The 15,621-nt window shown below is 39.4% G+C and overlaps 1 protein-coding gene across 1 annotated transcript in view; it reads left to right on the forward strand.

Moving 5' to 3' along the window:
* The window catches only part of impact (impact RWD domain protein), a 46,605-nt gene extending 35,191 nt beyond the window's left edge, over nucleotides 1-11,414 (forward strand). The window contains exons 10-11 of the mRNA XM_067230692.1: nucleotides 8,007-8,141; nucleotides 10,278-11,414. Of these exons, the coding sequence (XP_067086793.1) occupies nucleotides 8,007-8,141; nucleotides 10,278-10,337 (195 nt within the window). The 3' untranslated portion in view covers nucleotides 10,338-11,414. The remainder of the gene's footprint in view (nucleotides 1-8,006; nucleotides 8,142-10,277) is intronic.
* Nucleotides 11,415-15,621: the final 4,207 nt, after the last annotated feature.

Raw genomic sequence — 15,621 nt, forward strand, 5'->3', positions numbered from 1 at the left:
AACGAATCTTTTTTCGAGTCAGTCGTTCATTTCAACGGGGGGTGGGGGGGTATCCGTCCACTGCAAACACGTATCATATTCTCATGTAGGTTAGTGCATGACTTGTGCACCAGCAGATACTATTTTAAAAGACATTTTTGCATTAAAATAATGTATCATGACAGTTTGTATGATTTGGTCATTTATTATCACACTAGCATTTAATTATCACGGCAAACATTTACACTGCACTAAACTTGTGTAAATGTAAAGTCAAAATAACAAAACCAGTCAGTATGATGACTTGAGCGAATATCATTCACGTCTTACTAAAACAGCGGCCACGCGAAAGGGAATGGGGAAACTGTTTCCTCTACTAAAAAATACAATGCGGGTCACGTGAAAAAAGGATCCAAAGACTCGTAGAAAGACCGAGTCGGGAAATGAACGAATCGTTCGTTTCCTCTAACTACCACTACAGAGCCTATGCAGGTCACGTGAAAAATGATCCAAAGACTCGTAGAAAGACCGAGTCGGGAAATGAACGAATCGTTCCCTCTAGCGTTTCCTCTAGCTACCACTACAGAGCCTATGCAGGTCACGTGAAAAATGATCCAAAGACTCGTACCCGAAGACCGAGTCGGGAAATGAACGAATCATATCTGTTTACTTGGACGAGCCTATGCAACAGTCCCGATGCGCGGCCACGAGAAAATGAACGAATAACTCTTTGAGAGGACTCGTTACTCCCGAGTCCTTGTAAGGATCGTTCACGAACGACACATCACTACGCCGCATACACTGCGCTTGCGAGCCGGCTTAAGAGTAGTAGGCTAACGTTACGTTTTGAGTGGATGGCGAGTGCGAGACGCCGAAATGGATGCCAATAAGATTGTGAATGGAAAGTTTACTTTTAAAATGTTGCCAAATGGTTCCATTGACAAGACCAATGTGATCTGTGTGTTTTGTCGTTGTGAACTGAGCTATCATCGCAGCACGTCCAGTCTGAAATACCACTTGATGGCCAAGCACACAGCTGATGCTAATTCTCTGCCCCCTCGTCAAAGCCGTGTTGCAGTGTTGTTTTCAATAAAAACTAAGTTGCACTAAGCAATCCGATCCACTTTTCCATGTTGATAAGAGCATTAAAATGAGAAAAATAATAATGGGACAAAAATAAATCAAGTGACATTTAGAATATATATTTTTTTTATCTATGACATTAATGCGATTAATCGCGATTAAATAGTTTAATCCTTTGACAGCACTAGTACATTTACATAAATACACCTCTTTCAGCCATTTTGCATTGCATTCCTTTTGTTTTTCCAAACTATAGAAAGACATATATTCTACACATGCATACCAAGTTTGAAAACTATTGGACTTACGGGTCAAGAGAGGAAGAGTTTAAGGTTGTCCCAAATTTAGACAGTTCAAGAAAATTAATAAGTCTGACTATATGGGTCCTTGAGAATCCGTGTATCATTCGTTCTTTCATTTTTCAATTGATAAACCAAAAACTATTCATTTTTCCGTTATTTAATTGAGAAACCAAAAACGATAAACCAAAAATGATTTTTTTTCTTGTTATTCAATTGAGAAACCAAAATTGAAAAACCAAATCGAAAAACAGGCCAATGGCCGAAAATAATTTTGAAATGTGGTTTTTGGTGACCCGGAAGTTGTGACCCAAATGACTTCTTCTAACCCTAATGACAACACATACAAGTACACATACACTACTACAAAACAAATGCATAAACAAATCATATTCCAAGGAGTCTGCAAAGTCCAGTAAGGCTAATTAGCAACCAGTCCAATTCATAGCATCACTTAGAAGAATTCCAATTTCATTCAGTCATGTGAAGTCACAAGTGTTGAATATATCTGCAGTCTTCAGGAGCCTGGGACCCAAGTACACAAATCTTTTTCTTCTACGGAGACACAAAACTTTTTTTTACAAGTACACAAATCTTTTTCTTCTATGGAGACACAACTTTTTTTTTACAAGTACACAAATCTTTTTCTTCTACGGAGACACAAAACCTTTTTTTACAAGTACACAAATCTTTTTCTTCTACGGAGACACAAAACTTTTTTTTACAAGTACACAAATATTTTTCTTCTACGGAGACACAAAACTTTTTTTTACAAGTACACAAATCTTTTTCTTCTATGGAGACACAACTTTTTTTTTACAAGTACACAAATCTTTTTCTTCTACGGAGACACAAAACCTTTTTTTACAAGTACACAAATCTTTTTCTTCTACGGAGACACAAAACTTTTTTTTACAAGTACACAAATCTTTTTCTTCTACGGAGACACAAAACTTTTTTTTACAAGTACACAAATCTTTTTTGCAAGTTACAAATCTTTTATGCAAGTACACAAATCTTTCCTTCTTCTACGGAGACACAAAACTTTTTTTTGCAAGTACACGAATCATTTTCTACAGAGACACAAATCTTTTTTGCAAGTTACAAATCATTTTTACAGAGCTCGCTCTCCTGGCACTAATTTCAAACAGCCACAGTCTGCCACTGTCCAAGCCCCCTCTGGATCTGTTGAGGCAGACTATGTTAATTGGAAATCTGGGGCAGCTGTCCATACACTGTCAGCCTGAATAGTAATAATTGGATTTGGATTAAATATGCACGCGTAGTATAATAATTATATATTCTTAGTCATGCTGAGCAATTTTAAATGACTTTTCTGCCAAGCAAAGTGTGCTACAGTTTGGATCACCTTCTGATATGAAAGTTTGTTCTGGATCTGTGCAATAATACTTATTTCAGTGAATCCCCATTTTAGTCATGGTTATCTTTCCCTTTTATCTTAAAGGCCATATGGCAGGTTAAACACTACTGTTGATTAATGGGTACATGAAGCACTCAAGATATGTATATCATTAAAAAAATCTCCAAATGGTGTCTCCAAATGGTGTTAAAGACCAGCTTTTGTCGTTTTTGGTGTTAGCATTAGCATATTAGCGCAAATTGGCGATGACGTCACGTTGGGGAGTCATGGAGGAGAGAAGCCTCAGCCTAGTACTAGAACTATGGCGACTGACTGGGATGAAGAAGAGGTGGCAAAAACCACTAATGTGTATGATGGCCCGCAGCCGTATAATTTCGAACCAAGTAGACGAGAGGGCAAATGAGGTATTGCCGAGACCTGATGACCGTCAAAGCCAATTAAATGGATGGTCCGAGGAGAATGAGTGGAGAGTTGGTGAAGTGTCCTGGTGAGTTACTATCATTTAGCAACGCAGGAACGATCTCTGGAGCTAGTCTACGAACAGCAGTGCACATATAATTTTTTTTTTTACTGTCAGTGAATAGCACCGACTGAAAGTCAACGACAATCATGTCGTTAGCTGTAGTTCAGATAAGTAGACTAGTACTACCGGTAAACTTATCTAAATCTAGAAAGAAGACATCATGCTAGCTATGGGCTAGCTATGGGCTAACTTGCCAGTGCCACCTAGAAATCCCCCCATGATCATCCCTAATTAAATATTTTCCCCGACGTTGTAAACACATTTCCGATTAGATGTCCCATGTTTTGATGGTACTAGCAGAGACCATATTAGACATTCTCTGGTACTAGCCTAGTGTTTATTTCTAATCGATTTCAATGGTCTCTAAGCGGGCGTTGGTCGGTCGTCTCCCCAACGTGACGTCATGCAATGCATTGTGGGGGAAAGAAGAATCATTGCAAAAAGTAGCTACTTTTTCGTATTATATTCCGTTTTGTGACACCCAACAACATCAAATACAATGGATAACAGTTTAAGTGTTTATTACCAACAAGCAAATATCGCAAATTCGTTGGAAAAATTTACCTGCCATATGGCCTTTAAAGCTCAGCATTTAGCCTATCAGTTAATAAATGTGTGTGGCAAAGTTATTTTGAAGTAATTTATTAATTTTGTTCAAGATGTGAAGACAAAAACATTATTAGCCCACATCAAGTGCAATTAACCATGGCTTTCTTCAGTGTTTTGAATGTTATCCTACAATTTTCAATTGCTGCCACATTCTTTTGGGGGATATTATTCTTAATCTCCTATTGAGAATATTGGCCATAGGCTACTGTCAGAACGGTTTCAGACAGCTCATCAAATTACGCTAATTATCAGTATGCCTAACTGCATATAGTTATGTTCAGTAGATTTGGTATGCCTACAATTTACGCATTTTAACGGTCGTAATGGTTTGACAAATGTCTCCCTTGCCGTGTTAATTGCGGCAACAACTTTTTGGGGACAACTCCAAAAAAACTAAAAATATCCATTTACGCTGCTGAAAATAACACCCCTCTGCTGGTTTACGCTTTGCTTTTTGCGACATAACTCCTCTTTTCGACGATCGCCTGATCTGGGCTGCACAGTCTAAGATTATTGAGGTCTAGCTTGAATTAGCGTTGCTAATTGAAGGTGGGAAAATATTGCTTGTGATGTCGACTAAGTGATCTGGCCTGACCCAGCCCAAAGACAAGAAGAAGCACATTGATCACATGTTTACTTGTTTGATTTGTGTCCCTTTTAGTATTGTATACTGTAGTACAGTGCATTGTAGGCTGTATACTGTACAATGAACACATTGTATGGCCCTGAACATTGTGCTTTTCATTTGTTACAGTAACAGTACTGACTGCTCAATAGATTTTGACTGGTTGCAGGTTCATATCAACAAAGAACAAGAGTGAGTTGTGAGTAGTGAGATGCAGGGTACAGTACTGTATAGGGGTACAAGGAGGTGAAAGAACAAAAACAATTGCAAAGAGCAAAGCAGAGTAGTAATTTCTGATCAATTTTGAGCTACTATGATAGAACATGTTTTCGTTCATCAAAAGACAATGACGGATAAATATGAAATTTGTTTTGAGATTAAAAATGTACTTCTCCCTGAGAACTTGTTTTGAACAAGGTGTTTTAAATTTTTTGGTGTATTGTTTACTGACTGCTTGATAGTGTATATCATTTTGATCACTTTGTTTATGATTTGAGAGCAGTGTTTAATTTTGAGCACAGGTAAATCTGTTTTGAGGCGAAAGTTTGATTTTGAGCACAGGTAAAACTGTTTTGAGGCGAAAGTTTCATTTTGCAAGAGGATCCAGAGGTTTTGTAAATTTCGAAAAAAAATGGGTGAATGTTTAAAGAAATGTGTTTTAGCAATCGTGAGAAACTGTAACACCTTGAAATAACTGGATTTCATGTTGCTCAAAAAACAACAACAGTGATACTAGCAAACGATAGGAGTAGCACAGAACTTTGCTCATCCTTAACAGAAGGGAAACACGTCTTACACAAACAAAATTGAACGTAACCAAAATGATCATGTTATGACCTATGCGGGTAGTGTTATGGTTTGTTTTATTTTGGACGTATCATCCTAGAGTGCACCACGTTTACTTTGCCTAGGGTGAGGGGCAAGGTATTTGGTAAACTTCTATAAATCGTTTCTGCAGATTATTTTAAAATCTGTCAGATTAGACAGGAAGTGTGGCTGCATAGCTATATTCATGTACAGGGAAGTTCTCCAGACATGTTCTATGTAGAAAGTATGTTTTTTTTATCCATTTGAAATTCTGGTGTAAGGTTGCAAAAGGACAAATATTTGTAGGGTGTACAAGTACATTTACATTTAATCATTTAGCAGACGCTTTTATCCAAAGCGACTTCCAAGAGAGAGCTTTACAAAGTGCATAGGTCGCTGATCATAACAACGAGATAGCCACAAAACATTGCGAGTAGTTAAAACATGAAGCACACATTATGAACAAACAAAGTAAGTGCCAAAGGGAAGAACCATAAGAGCATGTAGTTAAACAAGTTACAATTAAACAACATGAACTGCTATAAGTGCAAGTGTACCTGTTAAAAAAAAAATAAAAAAATAAAAACATGACAAGCAACAATAATAAAAAACAATATATCACAGCGAGTACAAACAATTTTACATCAGTTACCACTAATCACAAGAGCAACAAGTCTCTGAGCAAGAGTCATTGTGATCCTTGAGGAAACTAACATTGGGTCAAGCGAACCATTCCTAAGTACCGTTGTACTCCCGGAACAAGTGCGTCTTGAGCCTTTTCTTGAAGGTGGAGAGACAGTCAGTGTCTCTGATGGAGGTGGGGAGTTGATTCCACCACTGGGGGGCCAGACAGGAGAAGAGCTTGTGTTGGGACCGGGCGGTCTTGAGCGGTGGGACCACCAGGCGGTTGTCTGAAGAAGACCGTAGGTGACGGGTGGGGGTGTAAGGCTGCAGGAGAGACTTGATGTAGACGGGTGCAGTCCCGTTCACTGCTCGGAAGGTCAATACCAGGGTCTTGAATCTGATTCGGGCCATGATAGGTAGCCAGTGGAGAGAGATGAGGAGCGGGGTAACATGGGAGCGTCTGGGTAGATTGCAGACCAGGCGGGCCGCTGCGTTCTGAATCCTCTGAAGAGGGCGGGTTGCACATGCTGGGAGACCAGCGAGCAGCGAGTTGCAATAGTCCAACTTGGAGAGGACAAGTGCTTGGACTAGCAGCTGGGTGGAGTGCTCAGGCAGGTATCTCCTGATCTTCCGGATGTTGTAGAGGGTGAATCTACACGACCGGGAGACCACTGTACAGGTTACCATCTGTTCAATGCTAACCTGCTTCTTGTCTCTCTGAGTTTTTTATATTTGGCAGGACTAAATGTGACAACTGACAGTAGAGACCGAGCTTATTCTCTGTGAAGCAACCTCTATGAACTAATGCCCTTTTCATTGTGGCTTCCAAACTAGAATTTGTCGTGAATTATTCCGCTATCTTGCAAATGTATTTATTATGCGATGTATCAGGAAATTACGATGGCCCTGAAGTGCACAACACAACGGCAAATAGGAAAACACAGTTTTATGATTGGACAGACAGTCCGTCTGTCCAAGTATTAACAGTTGATAAATCCATTTTGGGAAAATTAAGGCCCTTAAAAGGTATTAAAAAGTTGTAATCCCGATTTTCTGAGGTATGAAATTTTGTTCAAGCTTTGTCCAAAGAGTTTGACTCAAAAGTATGCATGAATATATTTATTTTCCTCCCCATGACTATTATAAACGACATGCTCGGTCAGCGAGTCACGTATTATGCGAAATGCACGGATAGGTGATGTGTCGCCCTCCACATGTCGCGAAACTGACTCAGAAATGGGGAAATGTAAATTTGCGGACTCGCAACTCACAATGGCTGAAGCATGTTGCTGAAAACAACCGTGAGGCTTACTGTACATATTGTAAAAAGAAGATTAGCGTGGCCTCGATGGGCATCAGCGCCGTCAAGGCCGCCCTTGGCCGCAGAGAGCAGCCGCAGCTGTCCATCGCCAGTTTCTGTGCTCCACCAGTGACACCACTACCCAACACGACAGCTGAACTTGTCAAAACAGCTACGACAGCGACCTCTGCCCCATCGTCTGCTGACATCAGGGTGGCTATGGGCGACACATCAACGATGCGCGCGGATAATAATCGGGTGTCGCAATACTGCGGTGAATCACCACTCACCGAACTAAAATATTTGAATAAACCTTGACCGTTGCTTTAATTTATTTTTTCGAGCTTTTTTTCTTCCGAGCTTATCTGAGTTCTGTTGTATGGCTGTGCTCTACAGATTTATTTGCAAACTACAACTGTTTATTAAGTTAAAGGTTTGTTGCAGATTAGAACTTGAAGTGGCGATGAGGTCTTAAAATATTTTGAGAAGGTCTTCAAAAAGTCTTAAAAAGGTATTGAAATTAACTTCAGGATTCCTGCATATACCCTGTTAATGTTGTTGTGTTTTCCTATTTGCCGTTGTGTTTTCCTGTTTTCCTATTTGCCGTTGTGTTTTCCTATTTGCCGTTGTGTTTCCTATTTGCCGTTGTGTTTTGCACTTCAGGGGCCACCGTAGGAAATGGACCAGTGACCTGCAAAACCTAATCATGAAACTGACATATACACAGGCATTAAAACACACTATCATCCTCAGATTATACATTTTTTCTGTTTCAGATTCTGGATGTGTGCAACGTGATGGTGGTTGTGTCTCGGTGGTATGGGGGTATTCTTCTTGGTTCGGATCGTTTCAAGCACATTAACAACTGTGCGAGAAACATCCTGGTCCAGGAAGCTTGCTTCTCCTCCCAGGTCAGATACTCATCCCCCTGGTATTGGTACCACAATATACTCATCAGGATTGCACCATCAGTTTTGACATCTCAGATTTTCCTTATGTTTTCCTCGCTATTATGTACTTCAGTGAGAATGGAGAAGTGGGCACTGCCTTGTGAACTATTGTTTGAACAGAGTGAACATTTTAATCTACGTATATTTACGTAAACATTTTACATTTAGTCATTTTAGCAGACGCTCTTATCCAGAGCGACTTACAGTAAGTACAGGGACATTCCCCCGAGGCAAGTAGGGTGAAGTGCCTTGCCCAAGGACACAACGTCATTTGGCACAGCCGGGAATCGAACCGGTAACCTTCAGATTACTAGTCCGACTCCCTTACCGCTCAGCCACCTGACTCCTGATACATTTATTTTGTATTAGTCATTGTGTGAGGCTTGTTTTTCAACAATGGACGCTATTTTAATAATTAAACATTTTTAATTTTGCCTGAATTTATCCTATTTACCTATTTATAACAGGATGTACTGTTTACCTTTTTATTTGGTCAATGACTGTCTTTTGCAAAATATTTACACAGAATTCCTCATTGTTTTTATATACTATAGAGTTTAGTTATTGTTTACTCATAAAGGTCAATAAGTGATTTTTAAATCAAGTGTATGTAGTGACAGAACCAGTGAGAACATCTGCATTTTAGGCAGCACTCTGAGTTTTTACTCATGAACTGATCAATGGGCCTCATTCACCAATATCTTCCTAAGTTATTTCTTAAATTTGTTCTTAAGAAAGTTCCTAAGAAAAATCTATGTGTGATTCATGACGTGTTCCTAAACAGCAGAATTGTTCGCAGGTGTGGTCTTAGAATGATGAATCCCAATATTTCGTATGTTGAAAGCTTGTGCCCCGTTGCTCCTATTTAGCATAGGTAAACTCCCCGTTAATTCCCATAAAAGGGCATGAGATGGCAGGGCCGTGTGCACACTCAGAGAAATGTCAAAAAGAAGTGGTAAAGATGGTGGAGGCCTCGACAAAAGACAGAAAAACTTTTGTAATTCTGAAGTGGAGGTACAGAAGGTACTGCAAGAAGTTAGCGACAAACGACACATCATATTTAATAGCGTCAGCGGTGGATACAAAGCAGTAAATAAAACCGATGCATGGAATGCAATTACTCATGTAGTGTAGTGAACGTTGTATCTGGAGAAGGGTGCAGAACTGATGAAGTGAAAAATAAATGGTTTAACTTTAATCTGAAATCTGAAGCAAAAAAACATATTTCAAAACATAGCCTAGAAGACAGTTGACCGTTACAAATATCCATGAGGACTGCTCTTGGTAGCCTAAAGCATCCCAACAGGTACTCGTCACTCTCTGCAAATAAATCGGTATGGTCACGGAAGATGCGTTCCCTCCTCAGGGCACGATCTGCCAAATTTTGCAGCAGCAATAAATACGCCATTGTGTGATGTTGTCCTAGTGTGCGGAATAAGCCTACTTTGGGCCTATAAATACTGTGATAAGTCACTTATTATTAGATGACAAGGTTCCCTGTTAACATAATTGATGTGAATTGAAGGCAAAGCAAGGCTAGTTTATTTATATAGGCCTAGCACCATTCATACACAATTGCAATTCAAAGTGCTTTACAAATGAGCCAAAGTGTAGTGTGTATTTATTAAAACAAACAAACATATAATTATGTGTAAAATAATGAAAATTATTAGTTGCAAAATTATAAAGCAGAGAAATATTCAATTTTTAATTAGAACAGACGAAAACGGTATAACTACTTATTTTTCGCAAATATGTCAGCTCTCAATTGTGTGTAAGAGTGCTCTCCCAAATAAGAAAACATTGATGAATGCCAGAATCTTCGTGAAAACTGCGTAAGTGGGATCTAAGAACAAATGAGTTCTTAAGAACATTTGGTGAATGAGGACCATTGATAATGCTAAAATAATAAGAGTATATTTAGCTGTTTAATATATTGCTCAATAATAATTACGAAGATTTATATAAAATAATAAAAAGACAATTTTGACCATGTGACACTGTTCTCTTAGAAGAGTCAATGTAACAAATATGCAATTAGAGTTATTGTTCATGTTTATACTCAACCCCTCCTTTCACATTGTTCTTGTTTTACAGGATGACTCACCCAAACGAGGAGCAAATAGCAAGAAGCAAAAAATCAAGAAGACAAATTAAACATCATCCATGCCTTCATCAACTCCCTTTTGGACTCCTGCTATGGAGTGCTGTCCAGGGTATCCAACGAAGCACTGAACAAGCTTCAGCATTTCTGGAAGAACCAGAGTTCTTACCCAGACCAAGCCGTGGCAGAAAATCATCCACACCCTCATCCACCTTCACTGGCTTCAGATCAAGTTATTCATTATGTAGGGAGTTAAATAATGGCCAAACAACCAAACCTTTTCCCCACGGTTTAAAGGAAGAGGGGGAAACTGAACAGAGTATTAACATTAACCAAATAATGCAAATACCAATGTAATTACCGTTATTTGAGTCTGTGGGTTAAATCAGAGCAAGAATGGTCAAAGTAAGGTTTTGTAAGGTGAAATAGATATTTAATAATATTGTAAATGAATTCAATCAATTACAAGGCAACATGTTACAAAGTGAAGGCTTTAAATCTTACATACTCTACGATGATTATTGTAAATCAGAGAGAGAGTTGAGCAAGGCGTAGGACAAGCCAGAGCTGATGAGAAGCTATAGAGAAGCTTCAGTTATATAATTCTATAACTTCAGTTATAGAATTCTATAACATACAGTACTGTGCAAAAGTCTTAGGCACAATAAAAATAAAAAAGGTTAAGGAAAAATGCTTATAATAAATAATGAAATTTAACAAAAAGTTTAGCAAAATTGCACTTTTATACTGCTGCACAAATTAAAAAAATTATATTACATATATTTATTTGATTAAACGTTGCATCCAAATCTCATACACTTAAACGCCGCCCTCGAAAAAAATGCAGCAATATTAAATGTAGATTTAATGTAATTCTTTTTTTATTTTTTTTACTTCAAATAGGTACGGTACAAAACTTTCTGCATCACTATTAGTATCCTCATCTGCCTCCTCACCGACGAGACACCAGAGATGTCGCCTACTAATTAATAAACTGCTTTGCGCAATTCCTGTGTTGTTCTTAATTACGAATTAAATAATAATAAAAGTTGCCCTTGTGTACACACCGCCCTCATCGAAACATGTAAATCAAGAAAAGCTGTGGCATTTAATTGAAGAAATACAGTATAAGACATTATTTGTGTAAAAAATCTTGGGTGCCCAAGACTTATGCACAGTACTGTATATATATAACACTTATAGTCACAGTTACATATAACATATATATATATATATATATATATATATATATATATATATATATATAACAGTTATATAACATTCTCTTGTTGCTGAAAAAGACATGAGTATATGTTTCAGTGTTGAAATAAAAGAGTGACGTCAACTGATTAATTGCTGTCTTTCTGCACTGTGAAAACAGAAAACCCAGATGTTCACAATGTTTGTGATGAATGACAGGTTGTTTGTTCATGCTAAATAGATTTGGGGTTTAAAATTCAATTAAGTTGCTTTATTTTAGGAATTTTTTGAAGGTGAATCATTAGGACAAGGGGAGTGTAGCACAGTCTAAACTTCAAAACAATGATAATCTGATCTTCTCAGTAAGACACGGTACTGCAGACCACATTTGCACAAGAACCCCTGACTTTTCATTCTTTGACGCCATTTATCAATATTGTGTAGATACATTATGAAGTATATTGAAGGTATGAACATTTTAAGGCCACAATCCTAAAGTAACATTCCATTTCACAATAATCTGTGAACCAGCTTGGACAACACCCAAGCCAAGGAACTGACCAATTAAGTGTCTTACCTGCATCAAGACACTCCCCCTTAATTCGGATTATAAAAACCAACAACTAACAACCATTCTTTGAGTTCATTAATACCGCAAGTCCAGGATAGGCAAGGTTACGGTTATTAGGCAATGTGGCATGATCCTTTCTAAATGGTAACTTGAGACTGTAATGTCCATCCACCATTTTGGCCGATTCATCTGCGATTTTCAGAAACTGTTCGTCTTCAATGGACATTTCCTTCACCTCTTCGCAAAGTTTCTCACTGAAGTCAGTATTGTAATGAGCAATCAGCATCTCCTGCAGGTTATTTACTGTAATTCGGTTGACTGTATGAGACAGAATTTCATTGTTAGATCCTGTCCCTACTGGGCCATTCACTACCCATCCAAGAAGTGTTTTCATTGCATATGGGCCATCTCCTTCGCTGTTTATGATTTGCCAGGGCTCTATTGCTTTGGGTGCATTTGTGCCTATCAGCAAGTCAATGCCTGCATCAATGGTGGAAATCTTGACATCTTTAACCCTTGTGTTATCTTCGGGTCATTCTGACCCATCAGTCATTGTGACCCACCATCGTTTTGCGACAACTTTACCGCATACAAAAACAAAGTGAAGCATTTTCTTTTAACCGTTGGGCTGTCTCAGACCCCCCACATTGCAAAGGTTAAAAGAAAATTATTTTCATTTGTTTTTGTATTGGGTAAAATTGGGTAAACACAACGATTCGTTATGAACCTTTGGGTCATGTGACCCGAAGGCAGCACAAGGGTTAAGATAAGGCCACTTTGGTAGCAACTTCTGGTTGGGTATGTTACTCTTTGTTACAGGAATCTTTGTTTGTGTGTATGTCTCTGGCAGTTATGAACCTGTTGTCTTGAAGTCCACTTACTTCCAGTCCAGTGATGATATTAGTAGACATAGTTTTCTCCTGGCCCATTGGGCGCAGCATGATGCTTGTTCTTTTCCCTTCTACATTTAGTTGGTGCATTAACCTATCTGTACAAAAGGTGGCAGAGCTGCCAGGGTCAAGAAACGCATAAGCTTGTATAACCGTGCTGCCCTTGTTGGATTTTACCTTTACAGGTACGATGGACATCAGACACTGTTCTTCTTCACCGGCCCCAGTTTGACTGCGTGTTTCGAGGGACACAAGTCCTGTGTTCTTCATCCTGTTGGGTTCCTTGGCCGCCTCCTTATACGTTTCCTGTTTTTCTGCTCCTTTGTTCTGCTCCACTTGTCCTATGTGCAGTACAGTAGGATGTGCCCTCTTGCAAATGGTGCACAACCAACGCTGGTCGCAGTCTTTGCTCATATGGCCTGTTAAGAGACATGCAAAACAGATACCTCTTTCTTTCAAGAATGTGATCTTGCCAGTGTGACGTTTCTTTCTAAACCAAGAACAGCTTGCCAGTAGATGTTCTCCTGAGCAAAACAGACAGAATGGCCTATGTTGGACTGGTGACGTGCTATTCCTCTGCTTGGGAGAAGTGGGGATAACATCAATGGTGGCTGCATTGGTTGTGAAGCCCTTGCCATTGAATTTGGATTTCCCATAACCTGAGTGTATGGGCCGTAGACCTTGCACTTTTGGTGAGGGATCTTGTATATCACATTTACATTTAGTCATTTAGCAGATGCTCTTATCTAGAGCGAAGAACACTTTGGAAACGAATATCAAGTCTCCAATGTATATCACCAAAGACAGGATCTGTCAAGATTTTGACTTGTCTTTAGATAAACTCAACCAAGGTTCTGAATGTGGCTCTGTGGTTTGTAGTTTCTTGAACATTGCATACTTCAACTCTCCATCCCCCTCTCAACTTGTAGGCCAATTGCTGACTAACAATTTCAAATTAGAAGCCAGATTTAATTCATCCATGTAGGCAATTTCGTTCATACCATTCAAGCAACCTTGGTACAGAGCATATGATTTCAGGGTTTGGGAATCCTCCGATCGAATGGAGGGCCATGTCAACGCCTTTTTAATGTACGCATTGGAGACTTGATATTCGTTTCCAAAGTGTTCTTGGAGCAATTCTTTGGCCCTTGCAAAGCCTATGTCTGCATCTAGGAAGAGACATGTCTTAACCAGCTATCTGGACTGACCAGATGTATATTGCTCGAGATAGTACAATTTCTCCTTTGCCTGTTCAGTTTTGCTCTCTATGATATGTTCAAATGAACTGATAAATGACCTGTAGTCAATTAGATCATTAGTAAAAACCTTCATCTCCTTTGGTGGCAAAGATGTTTTGTCCTGTTGCCTTATCAATGATGCTGTGATGTCGTTTTGCCTCTGCAGAATGTCTTAGAGATGAGCAGTGTCTTGTTCTTCAGGAGAAGCCCTAGGTGCACCACCTTGGGACCGTTGCCCTGAGTGGGGTTGTGATGGACCCTGGGGGTGTAGAGTGGTTTGAGAGGGCTGTGTTCGATGAGGCTCATAAATATGCCTACGGGGTTGTGGCTGGAACTTTTGTTGACTTGGCTGGGCAGGGAATCTGTACGGAGATGGATCTGGCCAGAGGGGGGGCCGCAGAGATGTAAGGAAATACGGCTCTTTTGTGGCATGAAGTTGCATTGGTTGAGGGGTGAGGGCATGTGATTTAAGTCTAACACTCACATCTTGCGTTCCTTTGCTATGCCCCTTTTGTGTGTTGGAGTGTTTTCTCTAAATGCTCATTCATTCCGTCTCTCTGTGAAACACCACTTTTTTGGTCACTCAATATATCGAGTTTGGCGTTAGCTGCATCGCTTTGGACAGCTAACATTTCCTTTTGTTTTCTCAATTCTTCTTGTCTTTGAGCCAATTCTATTTCCTCGCTCTCTATGGCGTGCCTTTCTCTAAGAGCCGCCAATCGAACTTCTAGCGCAGCCTTCTCCGCTGCTGCGCGACCCAACGCGGAGGAGGTTGAAGAGACGTTTGATCCCCCATCGTCTGATTTCCTTGCATGAGTTGCAGAAACACTGTCCTCTGGATTTATGTCCTCTTTATCGTCATCTAAATACTAGTGCTGTCAGTTAAACGCGTTATTAACGGCGTTAACGCAAACCCATTTTAACGGTGTTAATTTTTTTATCGCAAGATTAACGTTCTTTTTGGCCTCGCAAACTTTGTAGTTTTTTTCACATGCTGTTGCAACAACTACGACGTTAGAAAAACTACAACATCACACCGGATCTAGCTAGACCGGAAACAAAACAACAGGCACGCCGCACACACTTGTTTGGGCTTGCGAGCCGGCTAAAGAGTAGTAGGCTAACGTTACGTTTTGAGTGGATGGCGAGCGCAAGATGCCGAAATGGATGCCAATAAGATTCTGAATGGAAAGTTTACTTTAAAAAAGTTGCCAAATGGTTCCATTGACAATAACAAAGTGTGTTTTGTTGTTGTGAACTGAGCTATCATCGCAGCACGTCCAGTCTGAAATACCACTTGATGGCCAAGCACACAGCTGATGCTAATTCTTCGCCCCCTCGTCAAAGCCAGGCGATTGCAATGTTGTTAAAAAAATTAAAAAATAAAAAACATTTGCACTAAGACTAAGCAATCTGATCCACTTTTCCATGTTGGTAA

This window comes from Osmerus mordax, chromosome 27, assembly GCF_038355195.1.
Source record: "Osmerus mordax isolate fOsmMor3 chromosome 27, fOsmMor3.pri, whole genome shotgun sequence".
In the NCBI taxonomy this organism is placed as follows: domain Eukaryota; kingdom Metazoa; phylum Chordata; class Actinopteri; order Osmeriformes; family Osmeridae; genus Osmerus; species Osmerus mordax.